Source organism: Balaenoptera borealis (assembly GCF_965194805.1).
Source record: "Balaenoptera borealis genome assembly, chromosome: 20".
In the NCBI taxonomy this organism is placed as follows: domain Eukaryota; kingdom Metazoa; phylum Chordata; class Mammalia; order Artiodactyla; family Balaenopteridae; genus Balaenoptera; species Balaenoptera borealis.
In genome coordinates this window covers 5,877,402-5,894,918 of record NC_138879.1, presented here as the reverse complement: position 1 = coordinate 5,894,918, position 17,517 = coordinate 5,877,402, and the positions used below count along the sequence as shown (strand labels likewise).

At 53.6% G+C, this 17,517-nt stretch overlaps 1 protein-coding gene across 2 annotated transcripts in view; it reads left to right on the top strand.

The window, feature by feature from the left end:
- SDK2 (sidekick cell adhesion molecule 2) overlaps window positions 1–17,517 on the top strand; it is a 266,979-nt gene that overhangs the window by 156,527 nt on the left and 92,935 nt on the right. For both annotated transcript variants that reach the window (XM_082371682.1, XM_082371681.1), the window contains exons 4-5: window positions 11,114–11,261; window positions 16,504–16,637. In XM_082371682.1, the coding sequence (XP_082227808.1) occupies window positions 11,114–11,261; window positions 16,504–16,637 (282 nt within the window). The remainder of the gene's footprint in view (window positions 1–11,113; window positions 11,262–16,503; window positions 16,638–17,517) is intronic.

The window sequence follows — 17,517 nt, the reverse complement described above, 5'->3', positions numbered from 1 at the left end:
AGGATGGGTTGTGACCAGGCCCGTGTGCAGAGCAAGCGAGCCCGTGCACGGATGGAGGGCAGAGGCCTTTGTTAAGGACTCAGGTGTCCCTGGTATTCCCTGCACGTGGCAGAGAAGGACTCAGACCGACCTGGGGGTGAAAAGCAGATGGCAGAGACTCGAGCTAGCCAACAACCTAACTGTCTGCCCAGCCACAGACCCTCGAGGTGGGGGTCCCCCCCACAACGTACACACACACACACTGTGGGCTCTCTGGGTCCTGAGGGTCCTGGACCACTCCAGGTGATGCTGGCCGGAATGACCCCAGGTAGCGGTGCCATGCAGGGGGCCTGGCCCAAACCCATGAGGGAGCCTGGGACTCTGCAGTGCTGAGATCCAGTCAGGGGGGGAGGGTTGGGAGGGAGGGTGCCTAACAGCGTTGGCAGGCTGTGGGGTGCCCATTACCATGACTGGCAGCACGGTTGATGAAGAGGTTAGGCTTTCGTGTTGGACGGACCACATTCGAATCCTAACTCTGCCCTCAGTCACTGTGTGACCCCAGGGAAGTGACTGACCCTCTCTGAGCCTCACCCAGCTCAGGTTCCTCATCTGTAATGTGCATCTAGTACTACCTCCCCCTAGGCTTTGCCCTTCCTTGAGCCGTTATCCACCAATGCACCTAGCCAATGCCTACAGATAATGCACTTTGATTCAGTGAGAGTAAGTGCTACAATGAATATTGTATATTATCATTTTAAAGAAGGAAAAAACAGGCCGCAGAATGGAATGGCTTCCAGCAAAAGTTGTCCTGGCCAAATGCAGAGCAGGGAGCTGCCACTGTCCCCTGGGCCATCGGCCAGCCCGGCCCCTTCCCCTCCACCACCTCTCACAGCGGGATCCCTGCCCGGCTGCTCAGAGCTACCTGTCACCCTGGGCTCCAGGCACCTTCTGGACACAGTTACCGCCATGGCTGTCACCATGTGGCCACCAGGCTCCATGGTGTTGCTGCTGCTGTGCTGTGCAGATGTGGTTCCAGGCCCCTGGCGGAGAGCACGGGGCACCTCGGAGGGGCCCCAGGGGCGGGGCGGGGAGACCCAGGTTCAGCCCTTCCTGACCACCGGCTGCAGCTCCCTGAGCTGGCGCCCGGGGGCCGGTGCCGAGACCCCAGCCTCATCTGCCCCAGGCCGCTTTGCAAGCCTGAAGCTCTGTCCTCCAGAGTGTCATCAAGCAGAGACCACACTGTGCGGCCCTTTGGGCCCTAAAGCAAACGAGTTAGGGGAGCCTTAGGAACTCCTGTCTGACAGCTGAGAAAAGCACTCATCTTAACAGATGGAGCTTTCGCCCAGCCCTGGTGGCCACAGGGGGACAGAGAAGGGAAACTCGCTCCCCTTCCCCCATCCCCGCCTCATCCCAGCCTGCAGAGTGGACGCCCCCATCCCCATTTACAGATGAGAAAACTGAGGCTCGGTGTGGCTGAGGGGACGCGCCTAAGTCACAGTTAGGATGCGCCAGGGGCAGGAGCTGAAGCCACGACCTGAGTCCACACCTCCCCACGCTGCTGCTTGAGGGCGAGAGGAGAAAAATCGAAATGGGGTCCAGCTGGGGGGAGGGCAGTTGCTGCTGGGGCCAGGGGTCAAAGAGAATCAGAGGGACACCCCTGGACTGGAATAATTCGTGTCCAAACAGCCCTGTGAATAGATGCGGCCCCCACCTAGGCTGAAGGCCATCTCACGCCACCAGGTGGCCTTGACCCGTCATCCCTTTTCTTTGCTATCAGCAGGGAAGCAGATGAAAAATCCTTACAGCTGGCTTCCGGGTTCTGTGTGTGCCAGGGCATGACCCTTGGGAGGACGCGAGTGAGAAACCGTGGATTCTAGCCCCAGTCTAGCCGGTGACTGGCTTAGGGCTCTGGACCCCTGGGGAGTAGGGGGGCCGGGGTGCAGATAGAGAAGGAAGCACGGCTTCTGTTTCCCTGAAAAGATGAACACAAGCCCAGGAGCCTTCAGAACAATCACAATCACAGGTCCAAGCTGGACACCCGCGTCCCTAAGGAGAGGCCAGGGAGACACAGCGGAGCCTCCAAAACACTCTGCCCGCCAGGGAAATTGTGCAAATGTCTTTCCTCCGTGGGTCCCTAGGACAGGCCTCGGAGGTAGGAAGGCATGTCTAGGGAGCCACATCTTGAGATGGGGAAACTGAGGCTCAGAAAGGTCAGAGGAGGGACTTCCCTGGCGGTCCAGTGGTTAAGGCTCCGCGCTTCCACTGCAGGGGGCGCAGGTTCTATCCCTGGTACGGGAACTAAGATCCCACGTGCCGCGTGGTACTGCCAAAAAAAAAAAGATAGGGGCTGTTAAAAGAAAGGTCAGAGGACAACCCAAGTTCCCACAGCCAGTATTTCTACCGTCTCCTTTCTCCTGCCTTGCCACCAGCAGCCGTAGAGTGGAGCCGTGAACCCAGCCATGGACCCAGCCATGAACCCTGAGTTCAAATCCCCCTCACCTCTCCCTAGCTGTGTGACCTTGGGCAAATTACTTAACTTCTGTGTGCCTTTGCCTCCTCATGTGTAAAAAGGAATGTTAATATTAGTACCTACCTGGCCGGGTGGTCACAATAAGTAATCAATCAGTGCACACAAACCATCATAAATGGCGCCCAGCCCAGGGGACACTCGGGGTGGCAGAGTGTACACGTCTTCTCTCTGCCAGGCCAACCAGGGAAGGGGTCCTGGAATGAACATTCACAACCTTTCTCATTCTGTCTGCCTTCGGAGGTACCGTCCTAGCCGCCACCTCTGCTCTCCAGGGCTGGGGCTAGGGTGTGGCAAGGAGGGTGCAAATTTTAAGGAGGCACTCCCTCTCAGGGACTCACCGTGCACTTGCGGGACCCTGACAGTGGGTACCTCCTTAAATCTTTCCCCTTCCTCACCCATCCCCATCCTGGGCCTCTCCCAGGTGTGTGCCCTACAGACCTCCTGCATCTGTCTGTCCCTCCGTCTGTTTCTTTTACACAGACACACAGATGCTCACTGTTCTGAAGATGGATGGGGTACGGCTGCTTCTCCAAACCCCTCATCTTACCTCCTTGGCTGTTTCTGCTTCCCGGGGTGGGAGGGTTTTGTCCTGGGGTTTCAAGCAGCCAGTTCCACAGGGACTGGATCAGGCCAGGCCAGGCAGGCCCCACCCCTGGCTCTCATCCCCCCTTCCCAAAGAGGGGCTGTGAATTGGGTTCTAATGGGAAATTAATAAGGCAGCTGTGCTAACCACTAATGATAATAGCAAAGTCATTACAAAAAGATTCTTTACGTGTTTTTTTATTTTAATAAATTTATTTATTTATTTATTTTTGGCTGCGTTGGGTCTTCGTCGCTGCACGGGCTTTCTCTGGTTGCGGCGAGCGGGGGCTACTCTTCGTTGCGGTGCGCGGGCTTCTCATTGCGGTGGCTTCTCTTGTTGCGGAGCACCGGCTCTAGGCGCGCGGGCTTCAGTAGTTGTGGCTCGTGGGCTCTAGAGTGCAGGCTCAGTAGTTGTGGCGCAGCACAGGCTTAGCTGCTCTGCGGCATGTGGGATCTTCCCGGACCAGGGCTCGAACCCGTGTCCCCTGCCTTGGCAGGTGGATTCTTAACCACTGCACCACCAGGGAAGTCCCCTCTTCACATGTTTTTAATGACAGCAATTAAGGGGAAGTCAATAAAATATCCACCCACCTCCCCAGCTCCCTTCCTGACCCCACCTCGAGTCTCTGTTTTTATGAAGTCGCCATAAGTTTCTGGCATGTGGCAAGTGGTCTGAATGGCTGAGAGGGTTGGGCGAGCCTTCTGGAGTTGGCATCGAGATCCTGTGGGCACCTTTTTGTCCTCCTCACCTGAGCACCATCCCTGACCCCATCCCAGCCCTCCCCAGGTGGGCGGACGGCTCAGACTTGGAACCCCCAGCCCCAGCAATAAGCCCGCCCACACATCAGAGGGCCAAGAGCCCCTGCTCCACTGGGGAGACTGGCCGGCCCCCCAGCTTGGCAGCCACCTGTACAAGATGAGAGCTGAGGGCATCAGACCCCTTGTCGCATGGGCTGGAGTTGATGTCCAGAGTGCCACCAATGGGCCCATTTTTCTTAATCCTCAACCTGAGTGTGTGTATTGAATGGAGAATGGAGATGTGGAAGGAGATGTGGAAGAGGAGGTGAGGCCTTGGGGACAGATGGTGACATTCTAAGATGCGATTGGACGTCCCAGTGTTACTCAGGATCCAGTGGAGGTCACGGATGGTTAGAGGCAGAGGCGTGATACAACTGATTGGAGGGAGAAACATCATCTTCATAAGAAGCAAACACAACCACAGTGAAGTACCACCCCATCGCAGAAACCAAAGAGTCTAGCAAGACAAGGTGTTAATAGAAAGTCCCACCACTGCTGGTGGGTGTGTGAATTAGCAAATTGGTGCGTATCAGGAAAACAGCTTGGCATTACCGCATAAGATTACCATTTGCACAACCTACAACCCAGCAGTTCCACCTTTAGGTGCGTCCTCTAGAGATCCTCTCAGCCACATGTGCTAGAAGATCCACATGAGACTGTTCTTAGCAGGACAGCAAAACACTGATAACAAAGCCAGCCTGCAGCAGCACTGTGCTATCTTGATACATGGACGTCCAAGCAGCCATGAAAATGACTAAACCAAGTACAAGGACGGAGATGGAGCTCCCAAAAAACATGTTGCACAAAAAAAAGCAAATCAAGTAGATGACATACAAAATAACCCAAAGGGCTTAGAAACAGGCTGAATTAACAATAAACTGTTTAAGAATGCATCTACGTGTGGTGAAACTTGAAAGAAAAGAAAAAGCCATGACATGATTGACACAGTATCCAAGACGGCAATTACCTCTGGCGAGGGAGGGGACACGATGGGAGGGATGCTGTGGGGGAGAGGGACGAGGTTTGTTCACGTGCTGTTCCTTAAACTGGGTGGTGGGTACGTGAGTGTGCATTCTATTCTTCTTCTTTGAACTATTCATATACTTCTATTCGCTCTTTTTTATGCATGACACATTTCATGATAAAAAATGTTTTAAAAATAAATAAAAGCAATAAATATATTCTGAAGTGGAATGCATAATTTACAAGACCTTTTAAGATACAACAAAAACATCAGGAATAATCTTAGGTCACGTCCAGCTGTGCCCCAGGCCCACACTTCTTTGCTCTTGGGGGAATTTTTAGGAAAAGTTGCATCAGCGCTGCAAGGAACAAAACAACGTGGTATATTAACAAGCATGTATCTTGGAGAGGAAGTATAGGAGATAAACCCTTATCTGTTTCCACCTCAGTGGGAGTGAGTTTTCCCAGGAGATCCTGGATCCCCAGCCCCATCAGTGTGCACTTCCCTCTAGCCTTTCTCCTGCCCTGGCTGGCTGAGCAGACTTCTTCTTCGCACCACCCTTGCAGCTGGTGTTCAGGACATACACGCCTGGGCGCTGGGCCCCCCTGAGCAGAGGCAAGGGGCTCCCTGACCTAGGAGGCCCATTTGGCAAAGTGGAGTAGAGAGAATTGGGAGGGTTCTGGGGGCCTAAGAGCCATAGGGAGGGGAGATTGTGGGATGGAAGCGTGAATGAGAGCATCAACTGCAACACTTGGACAAGGCCAGCTGTGCCCTTCCTTCTTCTATCCATCCTGCCATAGATACATACATACATACAGTCATCCATCCCTCCATCCACCATGCCTCCTTCTCTCCATCTATCCACCCATCCATCCATCCATCTACCTACGCATCCAACTATGCACGCATCCACGTATACATACAGTCATCCATCCCTCCATCCTGCATTTCCTTCATCCATCCATGCCTCCTTCTCTCCATCCATCCATCCCTCCATCCATCCCTGCACTCATCCAATTACCCATCTATCCATCCATCTCTTCATTCTTCCATCCACTGAACAAACCCACCACCCTGCCCTATTGGCATTTTAAAATTTCCTCAAACTAGCACTTCTCTCCTACCTCCTAGCCTTCGCATACTCTCTTTCCTCTGGACTATCACCACGCCCCTCCACACACACACACACACAGACACACACACACACACACATACACACACACGGCTAACACCTACCCTTTATTTATGTCTCTGTTTAAAAAAAGCCTCACCCCCACCTCCCAGTCTAAAGTAGGTTCCCTTCATGTCGCCTCTCATTAAAAAAAAACAACCCTGTTCCTTCTTCCTAACAGTTGTCACAATATGTCCCTGAATGTCGTTGGGTTGGTTTTCTTATGCCTGTTCCCCTAACCAGACCATAAGCTCCGCAAGGACAGGGACCGAGTCTTTCTTCAGCACCTTCTGCAAAGCCTGCCTGACCCATAGTAGGGACTCAATAAAGAGTCATTGCATGACGACATTGGGTGAGTTTAGAGAGAACCTACTGTGTGCAGAGGATGGGGCCTGGTGTCTTATAAGGATTTGCTCATGAATATAATTGAATAGAACTGCCTCTTGAAGCTTTCAATGTAGTAGAAAGAGATAAAGAATGTACATGAAGAATTTTAACGCAGAGGATGAGTCATGGAAGAGGCAAGGAGGAAATGCAAAGGGAGAGCCGGGTTTGAACGCTGGCCGGCCCAGCCCTAACTGCGCACGTTGGATAAGCCACTCTATCTCCATGAGCTTTAATTTCCTCACTGATGAAATGGAGCTAATAAAACCCGAGAGAGGAGGAAAAACACGATTACCATGAAATTGCTTTAAATTGTTCAAATATATCTTCGGAGCTCTGTGAAAAGTTTTTTAAATAGATAAAATTATTGTAAGAACTGAAATCAATGTGATTTATTGATGCAATTTTTTTATAGACAGAGCCAAGTAACAGAAATTAGTAAACAACTTAAAAACATGTATTTAGGAAAGTTGAGCTTTGCCGTGTCATTATGCAGATGAAATGAGACAATCTGTGTGAAGTCCACCTAGAAGGAAACCTGACATAGGATCAGTGACTATTTGGGTGGCATGGGAGAATCTTTGTTGAAGAGGCTGATGTTTAAACTGTGAAAAATGTATAGGATTCCAACATTTTAATACTATAAATATTAGACACAGTTTTTAGCGCTTGACTATACTCTTCCTGTTTCTACGGCTACATAACAAATTACCCCCAGACATCATGGTGCACCACAGTCTTTTATCATGCTCACAGATTCTGTGAGTCTGGACTGAGCACAGTGGGAACAGCTGGTCTCTGCTCTTTGATGACTGAGGTCTCAAGTAGAAGACCCAAAGGCTGGGGGCTGAAATTATCTGAGGGCTCACATGTTCATTCACATGTCCAATGTTGATGCTGGCCATCATCTGGGACCTCAGTTCCTCTGCACAAGAGCTGTTCCTGTGTCTGTGTGAGCTAGATTGAGCTTCCTTACAATATGGCAGCTGGATTCCAAGCAGGAGTGTCTGGAGAGCCAGGTGGAAGCCATATCCTTCTGATGACCTAGCCTTGAAAGTCACATAGCATCACTTCCAGCATATTCTACCAGTATAGTCACAAAACCCCCAGACTCAAGGGGGAGGGGTCTTAGCCCCCACCTCTCAGTGGCAGGAGTGTCAATCACACTGTAAGAAGATCATGTTGAATGGGAGATAAAAAGTAAGGTAGCCATCATTTTTTTTATTGAAGTATAGTTGATTTACAATGTTGTGTTAGTTTCAGGTGTACAACAAAGTGATTCAGTTATACATACATATATATATATTCTTTTTCAGATTCTTTTCCCTATAGATTATTACAAAACATTGAGTATAGTTCCCTGTGTTATACAGTAGGTCCTTGTTGTTTATGTATTTTATATATAGTAGTGTGTATAAATTAATCCCAAATTCCTAATTTATCTCTCCCCCCTTTACTCTTTGGTAACCATAAGTTTGTTTTCTATGTCTGTGGGTCTATTTCTGTTTGTATATAAGTTCATTTGTATCTTTTTTTTTAATGTAGACCATTCTTTTTTTTTTTAATAAATTTTATTTATTTATTTGTTTGTTTATTTATTTTGGCTGTGTTGGGTCTCTGTTGCTGCGCACGGGCTTTCTGTAGTTGTGGCGAGTGGGGTACTCTTGGTTGTGGTTCTCGGGCTTCTTGTTGTGGTGGCCTCTCTTGTTGTGGAGCATGGGCTCTAGGCGCACAGGCTCAGTAGTTGTGGCGCACGGGCTTAGCTGCTCCGTGGCATGTGGATTCTTCCCAGACCAGGGATCGAACCTGCGTCCCCTGCAATGGCAGGCAGATTCTTAACGACTGCACCACCAGGGAAGTCCTGGAAGATACTCTTCTTTTTTTTTTTAAAGAAATTCACGTTCTTTTATTTATTTATTTATTTATTTATGACTGTGTTGAGTCTTCGTTTCTGTGCGAGGGCTTTCTCTAGTTGCGGCAAGTGGGGACCACTCTTCATCGCGGTGCGCGGGCCTCTCACCATCGCGGCCTCTCTTGTTGCGGAGCACAAGCTCCAGACGCGCAGGCTCAGTAATTGTGGCTCACGGGCCCAGTTGCTCCGTGGCATGTGGGATCTTCCCAGACCAGGGCTCGAACCCGTGTCCCCTGCATTGGCAGGCAGATTCTCAACCACTGCGCCACCAGGGAAGCCCAGAAGATACTCTTCTTAACTCCAATTTACAGGAGAGGAAGTTAAAGCTCAGCAAGGTCAAAATTTTGCCCAAGGTCATGCCTAATAAGTAACAGAAGTGGGATTTGAATTCAGGTCTCAGTGACTCCAAAGCCACAACCGTTACATTTACTGCTTGCCAAATTAGGACAAGGATGCCAACGGCTGGTTTCATTTCTTGAGACACTTACTTGACTAGATCCTCCCGGGATGCTATTGAATCGTGGTGCCCTGGTGAGTCATGGCTTGCTCTGGTGGCGTTCCAGGCAGGGTCCCCCACACAAAGAAAGGCCCCGAGGTGAGAAGCGGGGTGTAAGTAATTCATTGTGGCGGGAGACACAGGACATGATGTGGGCGATAGGACAAGAAAGGTTGGTTGGGGTCAAATTAGGGAGAGACCTTGAATCCAGGCAAGGGAATTTAGACTTTCCTGGGGCAATGAGGAGATACCAAAGGATCTGAGCAAGTCAGAAAAATTAATCAGGAGCAAAGTGGAATATGGGGGAGGGGGGATCCGGTGTAGGCGATGATGTAGGGACGGAGTCCGTGCAGCCAAGTGATGGGGCGAGCATGTGGGTGGGGCCTGGGAGAACAGAGGGGCCGTAGTGTGGGAAAGGAAGCACCACGAAAGGCTCCAAGGATCTGAGCCCAGGTGATATGGGCAGGTGCAGGTGGGGCAGCTATTAGCAGAACTATGAAAGCAAGAAGGGAGGCTTGGCATGGCAAGGAGGTAAGAAATACCCAGCATTTCCTGTGGCAAGTTGGGTGTTGGGTATTGGAGCTCAGGGAGGAGCCAGGGCAGATGTGAGAGCCTTTGCAGAGAGATTGTGGCCAAAACCATCAGGTTAGGCAAAGCCTTCAAGGGGGAATGTGGCCAAGAAGAGATTCAAGCCCAGGGCTTTGGAAAACGAGAGTGTAGGCCGGTGGTCCTCGAACTTCGGCGTGCAGCAGAATCCTCGGGAAGGTGAGTCAAGGACTCAGAGACCCAGGCACGCTGGAGCAGGGCCTTTCCGTGCCCTAGGGGACGAGGGAAGGGTGGGAGCAAATTTCTGGGCTTACCGTGTTCCCAAGGGATTCTGAGACCCACCAAAGTGTAAGAACCACTGGCTTCAGCCCAGCGGTACTTCTCAGCCTTGGCTCGTGTTGGAACACCCTGAGCGGCTCTAGAAATACTGATGTCTGGACCCCAGCCATCCCAAAAGGTTCTTACCTCTGAGAACATTAAAGGGGGTTCTAAGGGGCAGTCAGGTTGGGGACTCCTGGCTGAAGGAGAGGAAGAAGAGCAGTGGTCTTGGAGGGGTTAAGAAATAAATCAAAGCAGCAGGAGACCCATATGGCTTAGCACGCGGCCCCCTTGATCCAGGAGGAAACAGGTGGGCAGCGGGGACTCACAGCCAGTTGTCGGTGGTCTGAACCTTACCGCACGTGGGGATTCCGATGGGCAGCCCACACCCCGTGCCAGGGACATCAGAAGGTTGGGGATGAAACCCCAGCATTAGGTGCTTTTAACTCTTGACATGTTACTCAGTGACACACAGCCAAGTTGGAGGGCAAACGGTACTTCTCACACTTGGATGTGGACGCAGTTGACTGGAAGTCTTGTTAAAAGGCAGGTTCTGATTCAGCAGGTCTGGGGGGTGGGGCGGGCCGGAGGCTCTCCCTTTGTAGCACACGCCCAGGTGGTGCCCATGTCGCTGGCCCACAGACCACCCTTTGGGTAGCAAGGATGTGCATTCATTTTAAAGAGTCGTGGTCATCAGCACAAACACCCCTGCCCACACTCCACCCATCTCCAAGCCTCTGCTCTTAGAGCCCATCCTGATCCCAGCTGGCAGGTGGGTAACCAGAACTTTCCCACCTGCATCTCCGCTGCTCCCCTCCAGGCTGACGGAACGTCGGAGCTGGACCAGCGGTCCCCTCTCTACCTGCCAAGGGGGTGGGCATTCTTTCAAAGGGGCAACGTGGTGTTTGTGTGCGACATCCATACAGCCTCGCACACTTCACCCAAGGGCACAGGAAACTGGTCCCCAGATGTGCCCTTCACCCCACACCTAAGCCCCTGCCGCACTGCAGGGCAGGGAAGGAGGTACAGCTCTGCCTGTCTCCAGACTCTGAGGTCCGAGTTCAAATCCTGCCTCCGCCCTGTTCCAGCCACGTGCCTTTGGACAAGTCAACGAGCCTGTTTCAGAAATTTCTCCGTTGTAAACTGTTTGAAATAATGACCCGTGTCTCATGGTTGCTGGATGAATCCATTGCTTCATGGACATATGGATATAAATGGATACAAACCCCAGAAGTACAAAGCAGAGCATGTCGTAGTGACGGATGGGGCGATGGGGCCACGTGAGGTAGCCCGAGCGTGGCGGCCGGGCCCCACGATCATCCTGTCCGCCCCACAACTCCCTTCCGCTGCCGCCACTCTCAGCCCGGGAGCCGGGCAGTCTTGGCTGCCGACCTCCGGCCCCTGACCCCTCCATGTGCCCTTCCCTCCCGCAGACATGGGGAGCTTTGAGGAGAGCGAGAAGCACCAGAGCGTCGCCCACGGAGAAGCGGCCGTCATCCGCGCCCCACGCATCGCCAGCTTCCCACGGCCGCAGGTGACCTGGTTCCGGGACGGCCGCAAGATCCCGCCCAGCAGCCGCATGTGAGCATACTGCCCTTGGTGGGGGGTGGGGGGCCGGCCCCGGGAGAGGAAACGTGGGGCCACGTAGGGCCGCCAGGTGCTGAGGACGGAGGGCCCTCCTGCTCTGGGAGGGAGCCAGATGGGGTCGTCCCCGATGAGGGAAGTCTGGTTTCCAGGGGCCTTTCTGGGAAAGTGCGGGCGGAGTCTTGGAACCATGACAGTTCCGTGGCCTCCCCGGGGAATCCCAGGCGTTGGCTCCACTCTTGGCTGGAGAATAACTCTGCCTCTAAGAGCACTTAAAAAACCCGAACTGGCACAGACAGAGGCTCGGTCACCGTGGTTCCAGGCCCAGGGTTCAGGGCACATGGGAGGGCGCTGGCACCTCCCCGGCAGGGTGTCTCCGCGGTGCCTGTGTGGCTGGGTGTCCACTGGTGTGCACGGCTGTGTGTGTTTTGGCTCCAGGGAGGAGGTGAGGCCAGGAGAGGCGGGAAGAGGAACACACGGTCCTTTCAGCGCTCACAAGGGCCCCTCTGTGCAGCCCGGAAGGGGGTTGTGGCAGCCTGGCTTGTGGGCAGAGTGACAGAAGCAACGCCTCCACAGAGGGCGAGGGGCAAAGCAGGGGACGCAGCGGCCCTCCTGAGTCCCCTGGGAGAGCCAGCCCAGGCTGTCCTCTTTAGGACCCGCACTCTCCCCTACACTCTGCTCCCAGAAGAGAAGAAAGACCACCCTGGTCCTAGTCCGCTTGGGCCGCAGGTCCATTGTGGGTGGAGCCCATTCTGGTCTCTGTAGGAAGCAGAAGCCAAGACGGACAGTTCTTTCCTCTGGGGAACATGAGGTCCAGTGAGAGAAGCGTGATCTTAATAACGTGATGATATCCTGGCAACAACAGTGGCTGTCGTTTATGGAGTGCCTGCTGTGTTCTCAGGCCTGGGCTAAGCACACCCCCCATCACCATCTCCTCCGGGACGGACACACACCTCCCAGGGAGAGATGCTCTGTCTCGTTCCCTTTTCCATCCCCAGGTCCACCTCAAGAAATATTTGTTGAATGAATGACCCTCACAACAACCTTACGAGGTGGCTGATTTTACCCCCATTTTACAGATGGTAAAGTGAAGGCCCCCAGAGTTGAACTGCTTTGCCAAATCTCACGCAGCCGGTGCCAGGCTTGCCAACTCCAGAGTCAGGTCCTTAATTCTGCCTTATGTGGAAATTATATGAGAACAGGTACAAAGACATGGGAGCTAAAAAGGATAAAGTGATTGTACTTTTGGAGAATTGGTCCTGCTGATTCTCAACGTGGCTACCCTCTGAGATGATTTGGGACCATTTAAAATATATTGATTTTCGGATTCTACCCCTCACACATTCTTATTTCATTGAAACGGGGTGTACCGAGGCCTTGAGATTTTTAAAAGCTTCCCCGTGATTCCAGCATGCAGCCGCAATTGAGAGCCACTGTCCTAGAATGTATGTTACCTACAGACACAATAGCGCTACGTAACAAGTGGTCCCAGTGGCCTGACGCAATAAGCACGTATTTGTCATGTGAACCGGCAGATTGGTGAGCTAGGCCTGGCTCTCTCACTTGGCTGGGGCTGGCTGACTAGAAGGCCTCGGTGACTCCATTCTGCCCCACGTGTCCCAGCCGCTAGCCAGCGGGCCCTAGCATCTCCTCCTGGCAGTCGCAGAAGAAGCAAAACACAAGCTTCTGCCAACATCCCATTGGTCAAAGCAAGTCACGTGGTAGAACTCAGATCAGGAAGCCAGGAAATTAATTCTGCTCTTGAGTGAGAGGACCACAGAGTCACCTGGCGAAGGTGCTGCTACAGAGCAGGTGATGATTGGGTATACACACACGCACGCCTTCCTGGTCACGCCTGCCCCCTCCCCACCTCCTCCAGTCCTCCTACCGAACGCACGAGAGAACACTGTGGGGATTTCATCTCAGCAATTACAGCAGATTAATATTCATAACCCAGAGGAAAGGTCCCTGGAAGCAAATTCTCTGGTGTGTGTTTGCTGGAGATACGCATCTGATGAGCGCTGGCAGTCAGTGGGGTGTACGAGGTGCTGAAAGCACGTGCTATCTACAGAGGACCACTCTCCCTCCCAGGGCACAAGTGGAGATGAGTAACCCCTGGCCCGCTCCTTGATACTCATTGTTGAAAAGGAGACAAGATTCCCATCAAAGACACATGCTGGGGGCTTTGGGCAGCTTCTAGCGTGATTTATTTTATTCTTAATTAAATGATCAGTTGGGCTCCTGTGGAGCTGAGAAAAAAGGGCACACTTCATAGGAGTGGGAGATGGAAGGTGGGAGGGAGCTGGGCCCATCAAAGCAGTGGGAAAGACCTAGGAAATTGAAACCAGAGGAGTGCAACTGAAAAATATCACCCAGCCCCTGCCTGAGAGTGGAGCCCTGATGTCCACGCCCTGCAGGAATTCCAGCAGCTTCCTTCAGTGTGGGTGCCTCTGGGGGCAGCAGGCCGGAAGCCCTCCTGACAGCCACAAATAGCTTTGTGCACTTTGGAGGTGAGGGGCAGGGTCGTTCTAGAACCATCTATCAAGGGGAAGGTCATCCTGCAGAAGGCGGCTAGCCCAGGGACCTTCCTTAGCCTCCTGCTGAGGACAGAGGGACAGCAGGTCAAAAGGCCACTGGCCCTTCCCCGGCTCTCTGCCTCCTGTTCACTGCGCACTGGGAACTCGAACCCAGTCCCTGGGGTCCCGGACACAGTGCTTTCCTCTAGTTCCAGTCAAGGCCATGCTAGCTGCATCACAGACAGACCCCCAAATCCCAGGGACTTAGCACCAGAGAAGTTTATTTCTTGCCAACTGAAAGTCCCACCGAGGGCAAGGGATGGGAGGGGCGCCCTCCTCCACAGCCAAGCTGGTGGGAGCTCCACCCTCATCCACACTGGGCTCCCAGTGGCCCCGCTGGTCCAAGCCCAGAAGCGGCGCACATCCTCCGTATCCCACTAGCTCAGCCAACTGCCCACCTGGGTGCAAGGGGGGCTGGGAAGGGTGACCCCTGGCTTCCCAAGATCTTCAGTTCTCTGCAGGAGGGGAGCCAGAAACAGAGGCAGATGGTGACCATCTCTGCCACCTGGGTATGCCGTCCCCCCCGACCCAGGACAGGGTACCAACCACCGCACAATCCACACATTCCATTTTGAACCCAGTAAATCGTTGTGCGGGCTGCCTGATGCATGGGGGACACTTAACAGCATCCCTGACCGCTACCCACTGGTTCCTAGTACAGCCCCACAGCTGGGATAACCAACACTTGTCCAGGCATTGCCAAATGTCCCCTGGAAGGTGAAGCCACCCCTGACTGAGAACCACTGACCTAGAAGGATCCATCATAATATAGACAAAATATAGGCAAAGGAGAGAAAGGGGGAGGGGAGAGTCTGTGTGGTCAAGGAGAGAAGGAATTGGAGGTGGGGGGCCTTCTCTGGAGGCCAAAAGAGGGGTTCAGGACAGGCGGGTGTACTGGGGAGGGGGACCAGGCCATGCCCAGGGTGCCCACCTGCCAAAGATTTCATCTAGCTGGCTTCTACATCACCAGGGCAGCGGCTGGGGAAGCTGGAACCCAGGGGGTCCACGTGCACTGCTGCCTGTCATGAGCCCTGACCTTGGACTGTGTGCCCGGAGCGGGCTGAGTGAGAGGGAGGGGACAGCCTCAGGCCACCTGGGGACAAACAGAAGCAGCCACAGGAGTCAGAATCAGCCTCAACCTCAGGGCTGGAAGGGGTCTTCAGCCGCATCTGCCTCCACCCCTTACACAGATAAGGAGACTGAGGCCCAGCAAGAAGGAGGCTGTGAGCTCCTTAGAGGCAGGGGCCAGAGCTCCACCCCGGAGCTGCCCCCCTGCCCTGGCCACAGCCCAGCCTCCCTTTGCCCAGCCTTCACCCACCCCCACAAGCTCCACTGAAGGACCAGGGCCCCTGCAGGAGAGTCCCACGTGAGGAGGTGGTCACCATCCCTGTCCCATTGTGTCGATTTTAAAATATTTTAGCTGGCTCTGTCCTCACTCCCATCACCTCATTAGCTGGAGGTTAAAAGAGCTCTCCGGGGGAAAAACAAAAACAAAAAATAAAACATCATTAGGGTTCCCGGGAATTGGGGCAGGAGGGCTTTGTCTTCCTGCTTCCCGGAGCTCGGCAGGCAGCGTGAGACTCAGCACGCGAACCCCCAAAACCAGGAGAAGGAGGGACCTCAGCACAGCCAGGCTGGAGAGGCATTCATGGGGATGTTTATTTGAGAGCCCATTTAAAACTCTGTTGCATTCACCCAATGGGAAAATTTGAAAAGAATTCAACTGGATTTGTCCTTGTTAAACGAACCTTAAGGATGTTTAACAGCTGTCTCGGGCACATCACGTTAAAATCCAGAGAGAGACTTGACAAACTAATGGTTTTGTTTGTCATCAGGAGGATGGGTGAGAGGAGGTGCCTGGCAGAGCCAGGGTGGGCAGTGCTTCTGCACCCACGTCCAATGGGGTCCCCAAATTCCTGCCTGCAAAAGCCCTGCACTCGGCCCGCGGACATGGGAGCCGAGGGGCTGCAGGATGGGATCCCAGCAGTGGGAACCAGGTTGGGAGCAAACAGCCCATGTCTACACCCCACTACCCGGCCCGTCTCCTTTTTCCCTCTCAACCAACCCCGATGGCCCCTCTTTTATTGACCAGATTTGGGGAGAAGGAAACAGATACCCTAAGAGGGGGATGGGGGGAGATGTGAACCCCAGATGGCTGTGTTACAGGCAGGCTGTAGCCTTTGAATCAACCTAAACAGATTCAGGATTAGGTTAAGGCAGTGATTCTGGAATGATCATGTTCATTTCTAAATTCATTCTCGTCTCTCATCATTCATTCATTCATTCACTGATTCTGGTGAATGAATTTCTTTAGTTCTAGACACTCCTGGTGCAGAGGTAACCCCACACAGCCATCCGTGCTGTGACACAGGAAAGGGTAGAATTCCAGGGGAGCTCTGGCCCCTAACCAGGCCTGGGGGCGGGGAGTGGCAGAGAAGTGTCACCTGGACAGTCTCAGACCCCTGGGCATGTTCTGTATTGGGGTCTGATCCCCAGCGCTGGTGGAGTATTGGGATTCTCTGCAAACTAAACATGGCTGCAGTTCAGGCAGTAATTGGTTCCAGGGGGTGGGCTGGAGGAGGGGGTCTTGGGGTGCCTGGCTTCGTGTCCCCAGATGCTCAGGCTCAACAGGCCCACCAGAGGCGTCCTTTTCCTCTTCCCAGAGCCATCACCCTGGAGAACACCCTTGTCATCCTGTCAACAGTGGCCCCCGACGCAGGCCGCTACTACGCGCAAGCTGTTAATGACAAGAATGGGGATAACAAGACCAGCCAGCCCATCACTCTCGCCGTGGAGAGTAAGTAAACCACAGGGCCTGGGACCGATGGCGGAGCGCGTCGTTAAATCTTGGGAATGGGGCTCCGGGGGGTCATTGGGAAGACGGAATGGTGGTGGAGGGGGGAGGCTGGGAAAGGGCAGGGGAGGCGCCATCCCAAGGAGGAGGAGGCCCAGCTGGGGGTGGGAGTGGGAGGTGGAGGCTGGAAGGGAGCTGAATTCTGGACCCCACGCCCATGACGAGTCTGAGATCCTATCAGGAGGGGGGGACACTTAGCCTGGCTGTTAGCTGGGCCCCTGGGGGCCCAGGGAGGGCGTGGAATATAGGAGAAAGTGTGTGCACTAGAGGATTCCCACCACCCCTGGGGCTCAGGTGCTGGTGGGCTGAGCCCGCCAGGAGATGGGAAGCTCATTTTTAAAGAAATACACTGACTGCCTCTACTCAGCTGGCATGTCAAAAGCGCCACTTTTACTCGGAGCCAAGCCATCCTCACCGATGGGAACACATGCTCTCTGCCCAGGCTCCTGCCTAAAAGTGCCCCTGTGTCCATCCCCAGAGACCACCCCGCACCCTGGAAGAGAGAGGCAAGGCTCTCCCCAGTGGCAGAGCACAGAGGAGAGCAAATGGAAAGGGTGACTCCTTGGGTGTCTTTGGCTAAGAAGTATTTGTCCAGCCAAGGCTGAAGGCAGGTTTCCGACCAGTGATGGAGATGCTGGGGGTGTCCCCCCCGGCCTGGTTCTCCCCGGCCCACTCCCTCCATGCTCCATCCCTGGGATGGAGAGGTGGGTGGGGGGGTCACAGAGTACGAGGGACAAGGCCAGAGCTTCCAGAGCTTCCCGCAGTGGCAAGCAGCCACACAGGCTGGGGGAACCAGATGCTCACGTCCTTCCACATCTGTACA